At 52.6% G+C, this 16,859-nt stretch overlaps 6 protein-coding genes across 6 annotated transcripts; 4 read left to right on the forward strand and 2 right to left on the reverse strand.

Annotated features, from left to right (window-relative positions):
* Positions 1 to 14: 14 nt before the first annotated feature.
* CC77DRAFT_714426 (pisatin demethylase) lies at positions 15 to 2,079 on the reverse strand. Its single transcript, XM_018532869.1, has 3 exons — positions 1,471 to 2,079; positions 1,061 to 1,423; positions 15 to 1,004 (listed from the first exon to the last, which is right to left on the reverse strand). Exons 1-3 carry the CDS (start codon positions 1,774 to 1,776, stop codon positions 96 to 98), a joined length of 1,578 nt encoding a protein of 525 aa, XP_018388800.1. The 5' UTR covers positions 1,777 to 2,079; the 3' UTR covers positions 15 to 95.
* A 2,009-nt stretch (positions 2,080 to 4,088) lies between these two features.
* CC77DRAFT_714442 (hypothetical protein) lies at positions 4,089 to 5,407 on the forward strand. Its single transcript, XM_018532870.1, has 2 exons — positions 4,089 to 4,912; positions 4,975 to 5,407. Exons 1-2 carry the CDS (start codon positions 4,390 to 4,392, stop codon positions 5,331 to 5,333), a joined length of 882 nt encoding a protein of 293 aa, XP_018388801.1. The 5' UTR covers positions 4,089 to 4,389; the 3' UTR covers positions 5,334 to 5,407.
* Positions 5,408 to 8,820: 3,413 nt separating this feature from the next.
* CC77DRAFT_713962 (hypothetical protein) lies at positions 8,821 to 10,604 on the forward strand. The gene has a single exon (XM_018532868.1). It carries the CDS (start codon positions 9,203 to 9,205, stop codon positions 10,310 to 10,312), a length of 1,110 nt encoding a protein of 369 aa, XP_018388802.1. The 5' UTR covers positions 8,821 to 9,202; the 3' UTR covers positions 10,313 to 10,604.
* An 836-nt stretch (positions 10,605 to 11,440) lies between these two features.
* CC77DRAFT_714966 (hypothetical protein) lies at positions 11,441 to 13,787 on the forward strand. Its single transcript, XM_018532871.1, has 2 exons — positions 11,441 to 11,744; positions 11,855 to 13,787. Exons 1-2 carry the CDS (start codon positions 11,724 to 11,726, stop codon positions 13,688 to 13,690), a joined length of 1,857 nt encoding a protein of 618 aa, XP_018388803.1. The 5' UTR covers positions 11,441 to 11,723; the 3' UTR covers positions 13,691 to 13,787.
* A 157-nt stretch (positions 13,788 to 13,944) lies between these two features.
* Positions 13,945 to 15,338, forward strand: CC77DRAFT_1018215 (5-nitroimidazole antibiotic resistance protein). Its single transcript, XM_018524575.1, has one exon. The coding sequence runs from the start codon at positions 14,369 to 14,371 to the stop codon at positions 15,155 to 15,157; it is 789 nt and encodes a 262-aa protein (XP_018388804.1). The 5' UTR covers positions 13,945 to 14,368; the 3' UTR covers positions 15,158 to 15,338.
* A 223-nt stretch (positions 15,339 to 15,561) lies between these two features.
* Positions 15,562 to 16,849, reverse strand: CC77DRAFT_1086436 (hypothetical protein; the record flags this gene model as incomplete). The annotated part of the gene is made up of 2 exons (XM_018529435.1): positions 16,123 to 16,849; positions 15,562 to 15,996 (listed from the first exon to the last, which is right to left on the reverse strand). The coding sequence occupies exons 1-2, from the start codon at positions 16,558 to 16,560 to the stop codon at positions 15,562 to 15,564; spliced, it is 873 nt and encodes a 290-aa protein (XP_018388805.1). The 5' UTR covers positions 16,561 to 16,849.
* Between the last annotated feature and the right edge of the window lie 10 nt (positions 16,850 to 16,859).

The following is a 16,859-nucleotide window of genomic DNA, read 5'->3' on the forward strand; positions in this document are numbered from 1 at the left end:
GCTATACTTCGCTAATCACGACACTTGGTTGGTAGTAGATGCAAAAACATATGCTCATTACGCTAGAACGCTGTAAAAACAACAACCTATGCTACTCACGGTGACCCTCTTCTTGGCCTGAATACCGTGTTGAAGTTCTTCTGCGTGACAAACCACGCGTTATGTGTCTTCCACTCAGCACCGGGTTGTTCAAGCTCAATCTCGAATCTACGCAAGAAGCTTGGCACCAGCTTGTAGATTTCCAAGAGGCTGATGTTCTTTCCGATACATGTTCTAGCCCCAGCGCCGAACTGCAACATGGTTCCCTTCATTTCCTTGAGTTTGTCCGGGCTAGCCTCAATCCAGCGCTCGGGCCGGAATGTATTAACGTCTACACCAAAAACCTCGGGTCGACGTTGTACGACCCAGGGGTTACAGCCGACAATCGTGCCACCAGGGATGAATTCGCCGCAGATTTGCATGCCCTGTTTAGGCACGACGCGCTCAAGGATGAGACCAGGTGCAGGGTGAAGTCGGAAGGATTCTTGGACGACAGCGTCAAGATAGGTAAGCTTCTGGGCTTCGGGCCAAGAGACTGTCTTGTCGGAACGAGATTCGATAGTTCCGTCTGCTACAGCGGTGTCGAGCTCCTGCATGAGCTTCAGATATACACGTGGGTGCTTGACAAGGAAATAGAAGACAGCTGAAAGCGAGATGGCTGTCGTTTCCGAACCGGCAAAGACCATAGATGTGCAGGTTGATAGGATGCGGTTGTCGTCCATAAACTCGTGATCATGGCTTGCTTGGGCGAACTTGGAGAGCAGGTCGATACCATGAGGGTTGGCCTTTTCGTCGTCGGAAAGACCGAAGCGCTTGATCTTTTCGACTTGGGTAGCGCGCTCACTGGAGCGGTTCAGGGCGAAGAGGGTGACAGGATGAACACGCTTATCTAGACCAATGCGCTGGGCAAAGAGGCTGATGGGGTTCTTCCATAGAAGACGATCGAGGATGGGAATTTGACCGACCTAAAGAGATGTGAGTATGGAAATGATCATGATGGCTTCTGCTTGTAAGGACCTACCGGTGCAACGTAGTCGAAGAACTTGCCCAAGAAGCCGATAATGTTGTCCACGTCCTTGTTTCCTTCGACAAAACCCAGTCGCTTGCTCCACGTCAACTCACCGATGACGTCAAAGGCGAAGAATTGCAACCACTGACTGAAGTTGCAGCTCTGCCCAGTCTTGGCAAACATATCCTCGGTTTTGTCGAGCCAGTATGTGAGTGTGGAGCTAACGAGAGGCTCGTAGTTGACGAGCGAGCTCATGGCGAAGGCGTTGTTGACGCATCGGCGGTACTTTGCGTGAAAGTCTTCGTCGGTGGTGGAGAAGAGAGAGAGGAGCGGCGCTCCCTTGGACACGGCGCCCTGGACAGGGTAAAAGTCAGACTGGAAGAGTTAGCTATCGTCCAGCAGACCTATCTGTATGCACATACCTTGTAGACGCCCTTGTTAAGCCCATAGATAGCTTTGATAGCCTTTGGATCCGCAAACGACAGAACGTTTGGGCCTAACCTGACAATGTCGCCATGTTTGCGATGCAACGCGAGGTTGGTCCATTGATGGTTCTTCTTTGACACATCCCATAACCGCCACCAGTTGGAATACCCGGCCGCCCAATGTCCTGGGTACTTGTTCAGTCCTTTCCAGTACTTGTTGTTGAGTAGATGTGCAATGGTAGTTGTTGCCAGTACAAGCGGCCAGTACCGCACAAGCAGCGGAAGGAGCTCGTTGGCCAGCATGTTGTGTAACCCGATCTAACTTGTAGCGGGAGATGCGTTCCGGGACCCAGGTAACAGTAGACTCGAAGCAAAGTAAGCTGCGAAATTCATATCTGACACGGTCTGGGGCGAGAGCTCATATAAATGGGAACCAGCAGTCGGGCCTGTGCCGTCCCCTTCCCGCACTGCCACGCAGCCGTCTCGGAATCGGAGTGGCCATGGTAACGCGTCTGGGTGCTTGCGCAAGATTGTGTTGGTCGGCAGTTGACAGTTGAGGCGTGATATGATGAGGGTGGGTCCGTGGCTGGACTGGAGCAGCTTGGACGGATCGCGTGGGGACGGTAGCTCCGGGGCGCTTTCGCGGGGTAAACCTCGTCAACACGGAGAGCAACCATCGTTAAAAGCTGCCCATTCGCCTCAGAACTCGGTTATCGCGATACACTCAATCTATCCCTCTCCATGCTATTGGCCAACTTCTCCCTGCTGCACCAGACGACACGGTGCTGGAATCATTCCCATACTCCCTTACATCACCTTTCGTACGAGATGGCGCAGCATCGCCAATGTGCTCTGTGCTATTCTGGAACTGCCGACTATCGTCACTTCAACAGCTAAACCTTGTGTGAGATGATAGCGATGTTGTGTGGACCTGGGAAGCATCGGCAGTTGTATTCGAATGTCATAACTGCAACTGCCGATATCTTGCACGGAGGAATCAGCGCCGAAGCCTCCGGACGCTTCCTGATACGCGCGTCACGTGTCCTCGGGTCGATATTTGGACCCTCGGTTGTCGTGAAGTGGGCGTCTTCAGCAGCCTTTGGGAAACCCTGAGTTACTTTGCATTTTTTCTGTTCAAGAAGATCAAGGCACTCTACAACTTAGTGAGTCTTTGCCCACGTCACCTACAGTGGGTGTCTTTCTAGAAAGATCCGCGCGTCATCGGGATCGTCTTCATGAGAACGAATAAGTAAACATTAGTACGTCTCGCGACCGAGCGGAAGCATCGGTTCCCACGCGTGACAGCGAAATTTGTTATTCGGAGGACCCAGAATCAGCGGCTTGCCGACATTAGCGGTTAACGGTCACTTGCGTCACCATTCCTTTCCATCCTGATATAAGCAACTTGAACTACAGAGTGGAGCACGTGCAAAGAGATGTGAAAAAAGATATGAACTAAGGAGATAGAGACAGGATGATGAGATTACTGAATGAAAGTGAGAGTCAAGGTTCTGTATTGCTGATCTTGAATAGTGGTACCTATTTAGGTACTTATTTGCCATCTACAGCTTATCTGATGCAGAACCAGACTATAGTCATCCTATGCCCCCCGTACAATGTATACATACAAAACAAACCCACGCTAGAGCCCCGACTCGTACGGCATGTTGTTACTTGGTCTGTGCACCGGTAGTCGTACCTAGGTAGTCCATACGCGACTGCTTCGTATCCTTGGACACCCGAATCCTAATTCGTCGTCCACCAGACTGAGGAATATCTTCGTGGTCCTCATAGAGAAGTCGCTAAAATGCCTGAAGGTATCCGCTACTGCGCTAGTTGTTTGTCGTGACCGACACGGTGTTCGTCGTGGTCGTCGAGCAGCTAGCAGAGACACTAATCTCCGCACCCATTGCATTCTAAGCACCGGTGTTGAGAGCAGCAGATGCAGAAACGAAAAGCATCCTTGAATCTACGGTCGAAATATTGTGGGCGCCGTCGCCAACGACTTGCTCGACTCATACGCTATTTCCAGGCTTGAAGAAGTTCGCTTTCATGATTCCTTCCGGAAATTCGTCTGCTCTCTGCTGGGTGTGGTCAGCTTTTGGAGATCCCCAGGATTAACAAAAAAAAAGGAATACATACCTGATTGTCTAATATGGCCGCTGCCGATACCATTCATCATGTCACAATGGTAGTAGTAATGATGCTTAGCTGTTGCTGAAGCACTTTGGGAAAAGGGAATCGTAGCAGGAACGACCATCGCGGTCATTACCGAATCGTCATGGCTACACCACTCGAGGCCAATGAGCTGCATAGATCAATACCACACAAAACTACATTTCTTACTTTTTTTTTTTCCAAATGTTCTGGTCCGTGAGAAGCTTGTGAGAATGATCATGTGTCCAGTACAACCTTAAAAGCCTCAAAAGGAAGCGCTTCCATGTGCCTAATCAAGCGCCAAGCTCTGCAATCAGTATATCCTGAATACTATCATCCACCCATGAAGCTTCTTACAACCCACTGTAAATTGATGGAATGGTGATCTGAGGCATGCGATTGTGGTGTAGCCAATGGCACGCCTTATTCTACAGACAAGGCGGAGCGCAGCCGGACCAGCCGATTACCCGTCTTGACGAAGCACTACACCCTTCGGTTTCCCTCACATCTTCGCAAACAAGACAATGTGTAGCCCAGTTATCGCGTCCTATTGGTGGTCTACTGGCGGAAAGCACCGACATGAGCCGCGTACCCGTCGTCGTGCATGCCATGATGCCTTTGCTGCTTCGTGACATCTGAAGACATAGTGTGTGCATTGCAAAGCTGATGTATATAATAAGCCTAAGAAATCAGTGGGTCTAGGCGAGATCACTCTCGGAGCTTCGAACTTTCGAAAAACGTTTCCAATCCTATCTAGCCATGTTGACAATCAACACCAATCCTGTTCTGCTAGCCGCAATAAACCTATTCTTTTGCAACACATGCTACGCACAAGCCTTGAACGACTCATCCGTACTGGGCTGTTCCCCTCCTATCAGTACCATCGTCAACGGCCACCTACCATTCAACTCGACGGGTACATTTCGTTTAGACCCGGGCTCAGCATTTGACGATCCCTGGTATCTCAGCATTACCATAACCGATAGACGGGGTCCTAACTACGTTCACGGAGACAGCTTGACCTGGCAGGAGAGGGAAACCTTCCTTAGCGTTCCGGATTCACTGACTGAAAATCAGCACGGCAGCCAGACTCAGTACTGCATGTACACATTGCCATCGCTGGATGTGAGGAATCAAGAGGAACATGGAAGCTGCATAGGGGTGCTGAGTAACGCATGCATAGAACATGTGCAGTACAACACGCCGACCATGTTGGACAATCTATGCCCAAGACCATATGAACTCACACAAATATGCGGGTCATATGGGGAACATGTGATAGGTAAATTACATCCACTCTTTGGTCTTCTTCTTGTCGCGATTCTTTGCTAATAGCATGGGAAGGTAGCCCACGAAATTTCTCAAGCACCGAGTGTACTTTGACCAGACTTCCAAACGTCGATCTACCAGAACGTTATCGGACATATGCATATATGAGCACGGCTATAAGGAAAGGCGGAGACGATCGAGAAGGTTACGATGCCTATGACAGGCACGTTAAGGAAGCAGTTCCCACGGTGTTCACCATAAAGGCTCCGGATGGCACCATCGAAACCAAAGTCGTTTGTCTAGCACCGGATAATGTGGTAGAGGGCAGTCGTATCCCTCCAGAATCTGCTGCCAGCCACTTGCGCTCCGGACCTGAGCTCAAAAGAGCCTCGGTCTCCGTGGCTCTTGTGTCGATTTTGTCCTTCATTCTATAAGCCAGGCCTCGTTCTTTCCTTCTTCCAACGACTAATCCGGGTGACTTGCAGTGGTGACAAAAGTTGGAGCCCGGGCCAATCTGATGACAATGCGATATGTCTAAATTGGGGGGAAGCTGGTATAGGAGAAGAAGCAACATAGTCCGCCTTATGTTGCACCTTGTGGAGATGTGCAAACCCACGTGGGTACAGTGGTTACAGAAAGCATTTTGGCGTCACTATATCGAACGTAGATTGGAGGAGCGCTGTTTGCAAAAGTCCTACGTAAGATTAGCTGTCGAATTGGCACAAACCGTACAACAGAGACGGTGATGTTGTTGTCCAGGGGTTTGCCAAGTGATGCATCATGCGAAGGGAGCGAAGTGACGAAACTGTTGGAGTAACTACACGCGATTCTGGCATTGAGATTGCAGTACACTACCATCTGGCCGACAGCTTGCTAGACCATTGTCATCTACACAGTCGTCAGTTTTGACTATTCGGTGAAATGCATCATGGCTAATCGCCGCAAATCATGCATAACTTGTCATATATCGGAGCACTGTACATACTTCTCCGCGGTAGTGCATAGCGACGACGGCTGACGGTATCCGGGCGAGAGAAATATGAGGCTTCGGTGGATACGTCAGCGGCTGCGTAAGAGGGTCTAGATGCCATAGTGTACAAAATAGGAGCGATACTGTTATCCTAGCATGCAAGTCTAGCCGAAACAGCGACCAGTATGGCGAAGCGCCGACAAAGCTCAACAGTTATGCCGTGCATGCGGTCCGCTTGAAAAGGTAATTCAGGTTCCAGGAACATAGCTTGACAAGCGATGACTACCGTTCGTCTGCGGATCATCAGTGGATGCAACCCCCCTTTAGTCTCAACATTGATCGCTGTTTAACCGATGAGGTTGGGGACGACGGGACAGGCATTCCACTAGGAGGACAATCCGATGTCCCCGATGATGATGTTCTGAAGTGTGCATGTTTCTGTAATCTGCAGTTTGGGGGTTCGCGGGCGAGAAGATGGTGTGGTGGATCCAGAGCTACGGTAGCCCGAGCTCCCCGTCACCTTGTCAAGGATGATGGGGGCGCGTACCATATCTCAAGATTCACCCCGCCCGCATCACATCCAGAGATGGTTTAGATGGAAGAAAGTTCTGACCCCTAGCAGACGGGATATACCAACCGTACCGTAAGGACCCTGGTCCCGTTGTTTCTCAACAAGATCTGTCTCGAAGCGAATACAGAACGATGGCCGAAAACGGGGACCTGATGTTTTCAAGGTGTACCTCGCAAATCTAGCGCTGACACCAATGAAGACGCTTGGATAGCGGCAGCGAGCTAGGCACGGCCCAAAAATGTTTTGAAGACAGGGAACTGCGATGTTCGACTTCAGTGCTCGGGGCGGGGAGCATAAGCCACAAGTTTTCGAGGGCTGTTGGGTAAGCAGGGACCACCTTGTGTAACCAGAGTATATAGATGTAGCACCTCGTCCGAGAAGATGGTCAATCAGCGGTTGCGATGGCTTGTGATCCGCCTGCAGCACTGCCTACCGTCACTTCACGAGAGGTGAAAAGTGAGACCTTGCAGTATTGGCTGGGATGAGGACGCTGCGTAGTCAAAGTCGAAGCAAGGAAAAATCTGCAGCGCTTGAGGTAAGGACAACTGCCGCACTCGCAGATGCGCTGGTGAGTACGCTCGAAGCTTGCTTGCGGTGGGTGAGTCATCTAGATCCACGTCGCGATGCAGGGTGCATCCGGCCGTGGCTTCGCCGACATATTCTGAAACAGCCCGGATGAATTACGTGCATGATCAGTCATACTCCATGACGACGCTCTATCACGAGCAAGATATGGTGAATGTTGAAGAACGAAAGTTGCGCGAGGGATACGCCTGGGAAAGGGTTGAAGCGTGGAAGGTCCGAAGGATTCACCCGCTTGATGTCGGCTTAAGTGGGGCACCTGACCCATCGCAACCCCCCTGTCGAGCTGAAAATACAAGAGAAACACCGAGTATCCTTACAACATAGCATCATGCTCAATATGCACGATCCTTTTGGATCATGAAATCGATACCAGTACAAGCAAAAGCATCATGGTAAACGTGGGGCAGGCCGCCACGGCCGCGGCGTATGTATGTTGCCCCGCGTATTCGTTTGCTCTGAGGCGCAGTTCTTATTCCCAGCTGCAGGTCTCGGGGTCGCCTTTGCAGCTTCTGAAACATGGCAATGTGGGATGCTATCGATAAGTCCAACCAGATGGGAGACTACCGGACGACTACTGGATGGTGCTGGGATGGATGGCCACTTTGCGTAATGCTCTCGCTTTGCTTCACTTGAGGATACTCCTCTCCAATCGCGCATTCGTAGACCCGGCAAGCGATCAGTGTTGAAACGGAAACGTCACCTCCGATGCAGTCTTCCTTTTGGGAAGAAGCGACCGTTTCCCCTGACAAGAGTCGCATCGGCCGGAGCGAGATATTGCCAGGTCATTGTGGGTATCACGGGTATCATGAGGCCCGATTGTGTTGGTACAGTAGAGGTAACATCGGCAGCGCCGGACTGATCTGCCAGGCATCGTCACCGCCTGCACAGCCGCAACGTGTTTGTCCACGTGCGCTTCGGCTACGGGCGAGAGTGGCGCAAATGCTTCGACGCCACTTGGGCTTGCTCGTCGCATTCACAGCAATATCGTCATGCGAGCATGTTTGCGCAAACAGGAGTCGCAGAATATCGCATCATGCTTCAGCAGGCGCCGAAGCTACTCGACGATGGGACTCTGGCATGATAAACTTCTGGGCCGTCTGCGGCTCACATGACCGTGGGTTTTTCGGTAGAGCAGGGATTGCAAGCAGGGTTCTATGCCGGCTGATTGGGCTGACTGTTTGCAGCCCATTTTTAGGCTCAAGCAACGTCAACCTGTAGATGGTCCAAGACCACGACGACTACTCCGAGTACACCCACCTTGAAAGTCCTGCTCAGAGACACCCCTTGACAAGCGTTGGGAGCTCGTCCTACTTTTTAACCGCACACCCTCCCGAAAGGGCAGTAAATCCGCTGCTGTGTTTCCTGCATCTGGACGCGCAAGGAAAGCTTCTGGAATGCGTGTGATGTCGCAACTCCAGATCCTCGACGCCCAACTATACGTGTAGTTGCAGGCTTCAGGATGGTGCAATGCTCCGCGTACGGCGTATGCCCACTTGATGCTGCGGTGTCGCGATCACGTTTCTGCAGCCTCACATGCATGGTGAACCGTGAGCGTCGTCTTCAGCTGCCCTGGTGCAAGGCATTATTCGGTCATAGTTGTCGATTGCATTTGCTATTTCCACGAAAGAGGCTGATCGAACGCCTCTTTTGTTGTCATCTCCGTGGTTGCATACCGGAGTAGTCGTTCGCACAACTATGGCAGCCATGAGAGCATCGCAATCTTCGCGCACCTAGAGATCCGCCTACCAACGCGTGCGCAACGCGGTCGCCGTGTCCGTCGGTCAGCTTAGATCCGACTAGACCTGCAGCTGCAGACTCTCGCCATATGCACGTTTAAACAAGCTAGATGCGCAGTGCAGCTAAACGGGGCAGTGTGCATGAAATCCTTGCCGAGCTGTGTGGCCAACGCCGACCCATGATCGTCGCTTGTAAGCTCTTAAGAGATCCCACCCACCACCACTAGTACCCTTCTCTACCCTCCACCTCCCACCTCGCCTTCCCTCCACCTCATTCGCCCGCCCTTCCCTGTCTCTCCTCCTCAATCCAAGGCGCCTCTCGAAAAATTATATCCGCCAGAGACATTTTTCTTATAACCTCTCTTTTGTTCTTTTCTTTGAATCTTTGATAAACCGTCCCATCTAATATCGCAACGTCTCGCACATACCACGAAACACACAATGCCGATCTCGTTACTACCCGCCTCGGCTGCGGCCTTTGCGCCCAGATCAAACGTCAACGTCGTACTAGCCTCCAAGGTCGAGCCATGGTTAACACAAACGCTCAAGAGAGTGAACCGGGTCAAGCGTCCGTTGAACAGCGTCCAGCAACACACGAGGTGTCTCACAGAAACTCTTTCAGGACCCAACGCTATGTGGTCGCTGTGCTCTATCATGGTACCAAAGGCCCCAGATTCGGAACTGCGCAAGGACTCCAACCCACTAGTCGAAGCTCTCTTCAACTACCAGCTTATCCACATTGAGGCCTACGTTGTACACGTCGACATGGTTTCACAACATGAGGTTGCATTCAAGCTTACACCGGAGACCATCGAGGCGCTTATCGAGTACCACAAGGACATCTACTCGGTCGATGTATCTGCCAGCACCTGGGAGTGGGCCGAGAAGGAGCAACAGTTGAAGAAGCTCCAGGATGGATTTGTCCAGGCTGTCAACCGCTACGTATTCCGAACTGGTGTCAAGGCTCTGGAAGGACTCGAGGAGGATGGTGCGGGAGAGCTACTCGAGGGACGAGGTGAGGACGTCAAGAGCGCCATCATGGGCTTGTTCCTCCCGCTCCTTCCTCCTCCTCCCAGGATCGTCGACGTTGTCCGCCCAGCACCACTTCTTCCCAGCTCGCCTGGCTCAGCCAACTGGTGGGTGCCAACACAGCAGTACCAGTCGCACTCAGCCCCGGTCGACCAGTGGAGAGTGGTTCCTTCTACACCCAGCCCGACCATTGCTACCTGCGGTGAAACTGGACAGACGTTCTGGAGCACCATGGGCACCATGGGCTTCGAAGCGATCCAACTTCCGTCACCGACACCCTCGTACAGCCAGCCATACAACTCGACTAGCCCGTATGCGCAGAGTACTAGCCCGTACGCGCCCAGCACGAGCCCGTACACGTCAAGTTCGTACTACAGCCCGCCCCCAGCGTCGGCACCGATTCCAGCCCTTCCTCTGCCGAGCGTGCTAGCCCAGCAGTGCGGGTCAAGCGCCGTGCATGGAGGATTCGGCGGCTTCGGATGGGACACAGGATTCGCGCCACAGTACGCAGCATTCACATAAGCTGGATGACAAGTCAACTGTGGTGCATGCACCTGTTCTCTGTCGATGTTGGGAAGCGTGGACCTGGCCAGTCCCCTTGCCCTTCCCTTTACCGCGCAGGTTGGCCGCGCACCAGCCTTGCGACGCCCGACACGAGACGAATGCGATATTCACGACATGATGTGCAAACATCACTACCAAACCGGCATGGGACGGCGTTTTGTCACTGATTCTTTTTAGCGAGCGTCATTTCTCCTCTCATTCTCGTACATGTCTATTTTTTGATACCTGTTCTTGTCTCTTTGTTTTTAGCGAGCGATTTCTTTTTTGTCACCACAACGGCCGGACCAGGTCTTTTCATTACTTGAATACAGCATCTCTGGGAGGTTTGCATGTCGGGCATTTCAACGGAAGACGGATAAACACAGCCTCACGGCTCACGATGTCAGGAACACTCGGTTTGGGTTTTTGCGATTTTCTGTTTTAATGTCGTTTACACTCCTGGACCGATGCGCTATCTCTTCGTTGAGCCTGTGGCATGCCATGACTCTTACGATCTGACGCGATTCACGTTCACGAATTTGCCTACTCAGCCTGGCATTGAATGCTAGCTGGACATGCTGAGGGGCGGCGACAAAAGTTATACATGCATCTGCGATGCCGCTGTGATAGCTCGTCTCTGCTGCGAAGGAGGACTGGGTCGACACTTGGGAAGCGACTGTGCGGGGTCAAGACACGAGTACGCCCGTGGCGTCTCTGGCTTTTGGGAGGTGGTCCTCTGCTTGCGGAGCAAACACTTCCCGATGGACCTCTGCACTTTTACCGACCTTGATCGACTTGGGATACTGGCTGCACAGAGACTGTAGGTTCATCTCCTACACTTCAAGCTAGTCTTGGAAGAAGCACTCCCCAGTTGAGCTGGGAGCAGTTGAATCGGATGCTGGACAGAAGCAAGCTTCTTTAGCCTTCTAAACTTAATAAAAAACGAAACTTTGAATCCAACAAAAGAATTTTCTAGAAGGGTGCATTGGTGCAGTGATGTATGTGTGCAATAGTGGAGCCGGGCTGGAGCGGATCTGTGGACCATGGTGCTGGGACAAAGTGAGGGTCGATGAGGAGGTCTGGGGCACAAGCGAGGATGATGCAACTGTGCCGCATGCCTCTTTGCGCAACCCATTGGTAGGGCGGAGCGGAAGCCAACGGCGGGACAACGGGGGGAAATGCATGGCGAAATTGGGTGGGCTATCATGTGCTATTACGCTCATCAATCAGGGCGAAGGGGTGTCATGGCGGCATCTTTGTTTTTCACCAGAGTTTGACATGGTCGCGTAACACTTTGGCCGAGGACACGCCTTTGCCTCTGATCTCGAAACATTGTGCCCTTTGCGACGACTCATCTGACCATGCCCGCTGCGCCGCGCGCTTCGTCATAATGCCGCCCGCCAACTCGCCTGTAAGGAAGCCCATTTCCGTCGCCGGCTGCACCGCTCGTGACGGTAACCGCGGTTCAGCGCCCGGACAGCCCAATGTTGAAGAGGCACGACTGACGTAGCTGCACAACAGGACGACCCGGAACCCGCCTTCATCTCGGCCTTGCGTGAACTCGAGAGCCCCGTAAACCACGACGTCCTCAACCTCGCCGCCACGCTGGGCACCCAGACGGACCAGGGAGAAGACGCCATCATCATCGAGGTGCCCGCAGGCCTCAACGCCGACGACGACGACATTGAACGCGCCCACGTGCACTATCTCCGGGCTGCACGCGAGCGGGACCAGGCGCGGTTGAACCGCTCACAGGAGCGATTGCGCCTCTTGGAACGCCAGCGAGACGAGCTCGAGCAGCGTGACCGGCTGAGGAGAGTCATGTCCCGCCTCTCGAGGCTGTCGGACAACAACTATGGCGACCGCGTTCCTAGCCAGAACAGCCTGTACGACTGGTCGCCCGCCAACGATGCCGCTCCTGGAGCGCCCGAGAGCTCCTTGAGGTCGACTGCCATTCTGCAGTCGGCAGGCGTGCGTCGACACCCACGCTTCTCTGCGCGCACCAGAGAAGCCGCGACGACGACGACGGGCAGCGAAGCACCGCCACGCCACGTTTCGCATCGCAGTCTACGGGACATGCTTGCCGCGAGATCGAGCCTCTTCAACGAGTCGTCGGAGCGAGACCGCCAGTCGAGCGCACGCCAGCGATCAAACGAGAACAGAATGTCCCCAATGCTGGAGCAAACTGTCAAGTATCTATCGCGCATACGACACTGCCAATCCGAAGACGAGAGCTGGGAGCGTGCGCGAGACGCCGGCATCCTGACCAAGGACTACTTCTTACAGCACGCAGACTTCGTCGCCGACACGTCGCACATAGCTCCACCCACCGAGACGTCGTGGCTAGCGCCAGGGGCAATACTCTCGGGCTGTCAGCATGCGACGACTATGCCAGCCGTCACCACTTCGTACAGTCGGCACGCGGGGCTCCCACCACCCATCCGGCCGTGGATATGGAACCCCTCCGAAGCCTCGACGAGCCGGACCTCGCACCACTCTGACGCGCAACCGCACCAGGACCGATGGCCGGTCAAGGTCACAATACACGACGTGGACTGGGACCAAATGTCCCTCTCCGCAACCATGGAAGCGTATAACGTACCCTCCCACCCGCATTCGCACACTATCTTCCCCACCAACAACACCACGCCGCCCGTCACACGCACTTCCTCGATAACCACCTACCTCGAAGGCGAAATCCTCGACTTCAACACCCACACCCTCCTCACCGAATCCTTCAAATCAAACGCCGCAAACGACGCCACATACTGGCGCAAGCTGCCGCCCTTCCAGAAGATGAGCGACGAAGACGTCGTCCGCGCACTCACGAGCAAGAAGTGGCTTACCGAAGTCCTTGGCCAGGACTGGATACTCATGCGCTGGAAAGAGCGATGTTTCGTAAAGAGTCTGAACCGCAGCACACCAGATCCCGTTCAACCACCGCCCTCCACCACGATACCCTCTTCGTTCCCTACCGCCGACGCCGGTCCAGCGCCCAATCCCTGGGCGGCGACGGGTTCCGCAAACTACGTCCCCGCCACTTCCAACACCTCTGCACAACCCTCCCCGCAACTCCAACCTTCGCCCTACCGGATAGTCCGCAATGCGCAAACGGGTCGAGCCGAAGTCGAAATCACACCACAACCCCTCTTCAATGCAATAACCAATGATGCAGAACACGCTACCTTTGACGACTCCGGCTGCGGGCTTACAATAAGTGGCTTCTACTACGTTGCGCTTGATCGGAGGAACGGCATGCTGGAGGGATTATATTATGATCCGCAGAGCAGTCCGTATCAGTGTTTGAAGTTAGAAAGTGTGAATGGCGGGCTAAGGAGTGCTTGGGGATTTAGGTGATGCGGCAGAATCGCTGCCTTGAAAAGAGAGTGTCAAGACAACACAGAAGATGGAGTGGGAAGAACGGGACGGGCGTGGAACAATTGCATTGCCATGGAGTTTTGTATTGGATATGGGACTGCACCGCCCATTGAGGCTCTCCTAGATGGATCGGGATCATGTTTTACTTTGTCGCTTATTACAATTTTTGTTAGATGATGTTTGTTCCACAGAAATATCAATATACTACTTTCAGCTCTTACAAGGCCCCCACCGTGAGTAGCCAAGAGTATCCGGGTGGGTCCGTGAATATTCAGTAATACATTGCAGGCCTTAAGACACATAATACGCTGCAGACGCTCTACACGCGTATTTTGTATAGATGTACCAGCAAGCCGCATGCAGTCAAACACTATCCACCAATGATTAGTATTGCATTACAGCCCCGCTTCCGCATGCAGTAAGTCCTGCCGAGTATCGTCATCTTTCGAGACCCTTTCGGCATGCCGATGGGCTACGCGATGGACCCAGCGTAGAGGCGAACACTGAAAGAGTCACCGTAAAGTCATAGTATCCAAGTTCTGGGAGAGATACAAAGCTCGCCGTCAGTCTCGAGTGAATTCCAATCCAGTTCAAACTCAACACATCAGTCCCCATTACTTCCCTAGAAGCATACCTAAACAGAGGTAAGCATTCATCATGGCGTCTCCGGAATACCCCAAAAATCCCGTCAACAAACTCGGTCGTTTAGCAAACCGAGCTGCCTACGACTACGCCACCATTCATACTCTCGTTAACACCTGTCCTATTCTCCACGTCTCCTTTGTCGACCCCGAACACCCCTTCCCCGTTGTCCTACCCATGATAGGTTGCACTGGAAACTTTTCCTCGCCTTCCTCGGACCCGGCAAGCACATCTCAGGATCTTTACATTCATGGCTACGTCTCCGGTCGTATATTCAAGAGCGGGAAGAACGCCGATGGCCAGGGATTACCCATCACAGTCGCAGCTAGTTTTCTCGATGGCCTTGTATTGAGTCTGACGCCTTTCCATAATTCGTGCAACTACCGCTCTGCTGTTGTGTACGGGTATGCGCAGTTGGTGGAAGACCAGGAAGAAGCTCTGTACGCTATGAAGGCCATTACGGATAACATGCTCCCCCAGCGTTGGGACAAGTCTCGCACACCGCCCACACCTGCCGAGCTCAAGTCTACGTCTATCCTGCGTATTAGGATTGAGAGTGCGAGTGCGAAGATAAGAACGGGTGGGCCGAGTGAAGACAGGGCCGATTTAAAGAACGCTGAGCTTGTGAAGAAGACTTGGACAGGTGTCGTGCCGTACTGGGGTACTTGGGGTGAGCCTGTGCCGGGTAAAGAGAATGGATGTGAGGATGTGGAAAGCTACATTGAGGGCTGGAGGATGAAGGAAACAGGACAGGCTCGAGGGTATGCGTTTGAGGCTATCGAGATGGATGGGAAGAAGAAATAAGAAGTGGAATAGGGAGGAAGAAGGTGGAGTTTGGGTGTAGCGGGGGAATTGGAATTTGTGAAGGTTTGCCTTAGGAGTTGGTGCGTTCATTCTGCATGATATCAGTTAGCGTTTTACGCAAAGTTGTTAGAAGTATTGTTTGCTTGATATAACAATGGAATGACCGACGCCTGTTGTCGACCAACAATTCTGCATATCAATCACAATCATGCAAGCAAACAATGTTTGAAAGAAGCATGCGCGTACTGAGTTTGTTTTTGACAAGTACAAGTATGCGCACAAGGCTTCCCTACCCAATCTGTCTGAGCCTAATCTTCGCCTTATACAGGATGTCTTGTATATACCATCCATCCATGTGATCCCATATAAACCTCAACAACATTCAGACGCCTTTGGAGCTTCGCCTAGCAGCCTTGAGGCGGCTTCTTGCTGTACATGCGCCAGTAGTGCACGTTCTCCTCTGCGGTGAACCTCCTCTCCTTTGGCTCGCTAGCCCGGATTTTCTTCTGAATAGATTTTTCCAAGGCCGCATCTTTCGAAGCCTTCGCAGCGAAGAAGGCCTTCTCGTCTGCCTGTTTCTTGGTCGCACGCTTAGCCTTCTCCTGGAGATAGGCCTCGTGACGAGCCTGATTCGCTTCCTCTCGGGCACCGCGTTTGGCAAGCCTCTCCATTTTGCGGAGATAGGAGTCATGCTTCTGGATCGCTATCTTGATGGCATCGTCGAGAACAGGGTTTTGTGCTAGATAGACAGCGAAGTCTTCAGGATCCGGTATCGTGCCTTCCCATACATGCTTGACGAGGCCATTGACGACAATCTTGAAAAGACGCTCGTGACTAGTCTTGAATGCAATGATAGCATCAATGTCTTCTTATGCCGGCGGATCATGTCGAAGAAGAGCTTCGCACTTCTTGTACAAGTGGACAGTGTACTTGTCCATCCCAAGTGCACGAGCTGCAGCGCATACACCTAATGTCTTGGCCATATCCAGCGCGCGAGTAAAAGGAAGCGGCTTCGCAGTGACCTTGACGATGGCTTCAAGATATTCTACCACACGGATTACACCGCTCTCGTCAGTGTCTGCTGGCAGCTCGATAGTACCGTCTTTGAGAATGTCGCCAACCGTTGCAGAAGTTGCGCGAAGCAACGGCTTCGAGATTGTCGTTATAAGCACGCCGTCGATAAAGATCTGGACACGGTCACCCTTGACTAGCATTTGACGGTCGGCGAAGGACCAGTCGCGTATGTCAATGTCTTTGGCTGTGATCTGGGAGGTAGCTACGACAGCAGCTGCGTCTTTCTTCTTCTTGTTGACCTTAGTTTTCGTGTCAAGAAAGATCATATCCCAGACTTTGGCATCGACAGGAATGTATTGAACAGAGGAGTGGGAAATTGGAGGCGTCATGGTTGTTTTCTGTCGCTTTGCGAGTCAAGTAAGTGTTGTTGTAGTTGACACCGGAGTTGAAGATGGTAGTTCGGAGGAAGGTCGTACTGAAGGGGGTGTTCTTCGTGAGCTTGTCGCAAGTCGGAACGATGAAAGAGCGTTTTGTGTTAGCCACCGGAGCTCGATTATCACGGACAGTCCAGATCAACTGTCAGTTGGGTCTAGGCTGTTGAGCGTATGTGTGGAGGGTGGAAGAATTAGAGGACTGTAGGATTAGGGGCTATATAGCAAGAGGAAAATAGTGAACCGCGATTGTGCAA

This window comes from Alternaria alternata (assembly GCF_001642055.1).
Source record: "Alternaria alternata strain SRC1lrK2f unplaced genomic scaffold CC77scaffold_5, whole genome shotgun sequence".
Classification (NCBI taxonomy): domain Eukaryota; kingdom Fungi; phylum Ascomycota; class Dothideomycetes; order Pleosporales; family Pleosporaceae; genus Alternaria; species Alternaria alternata.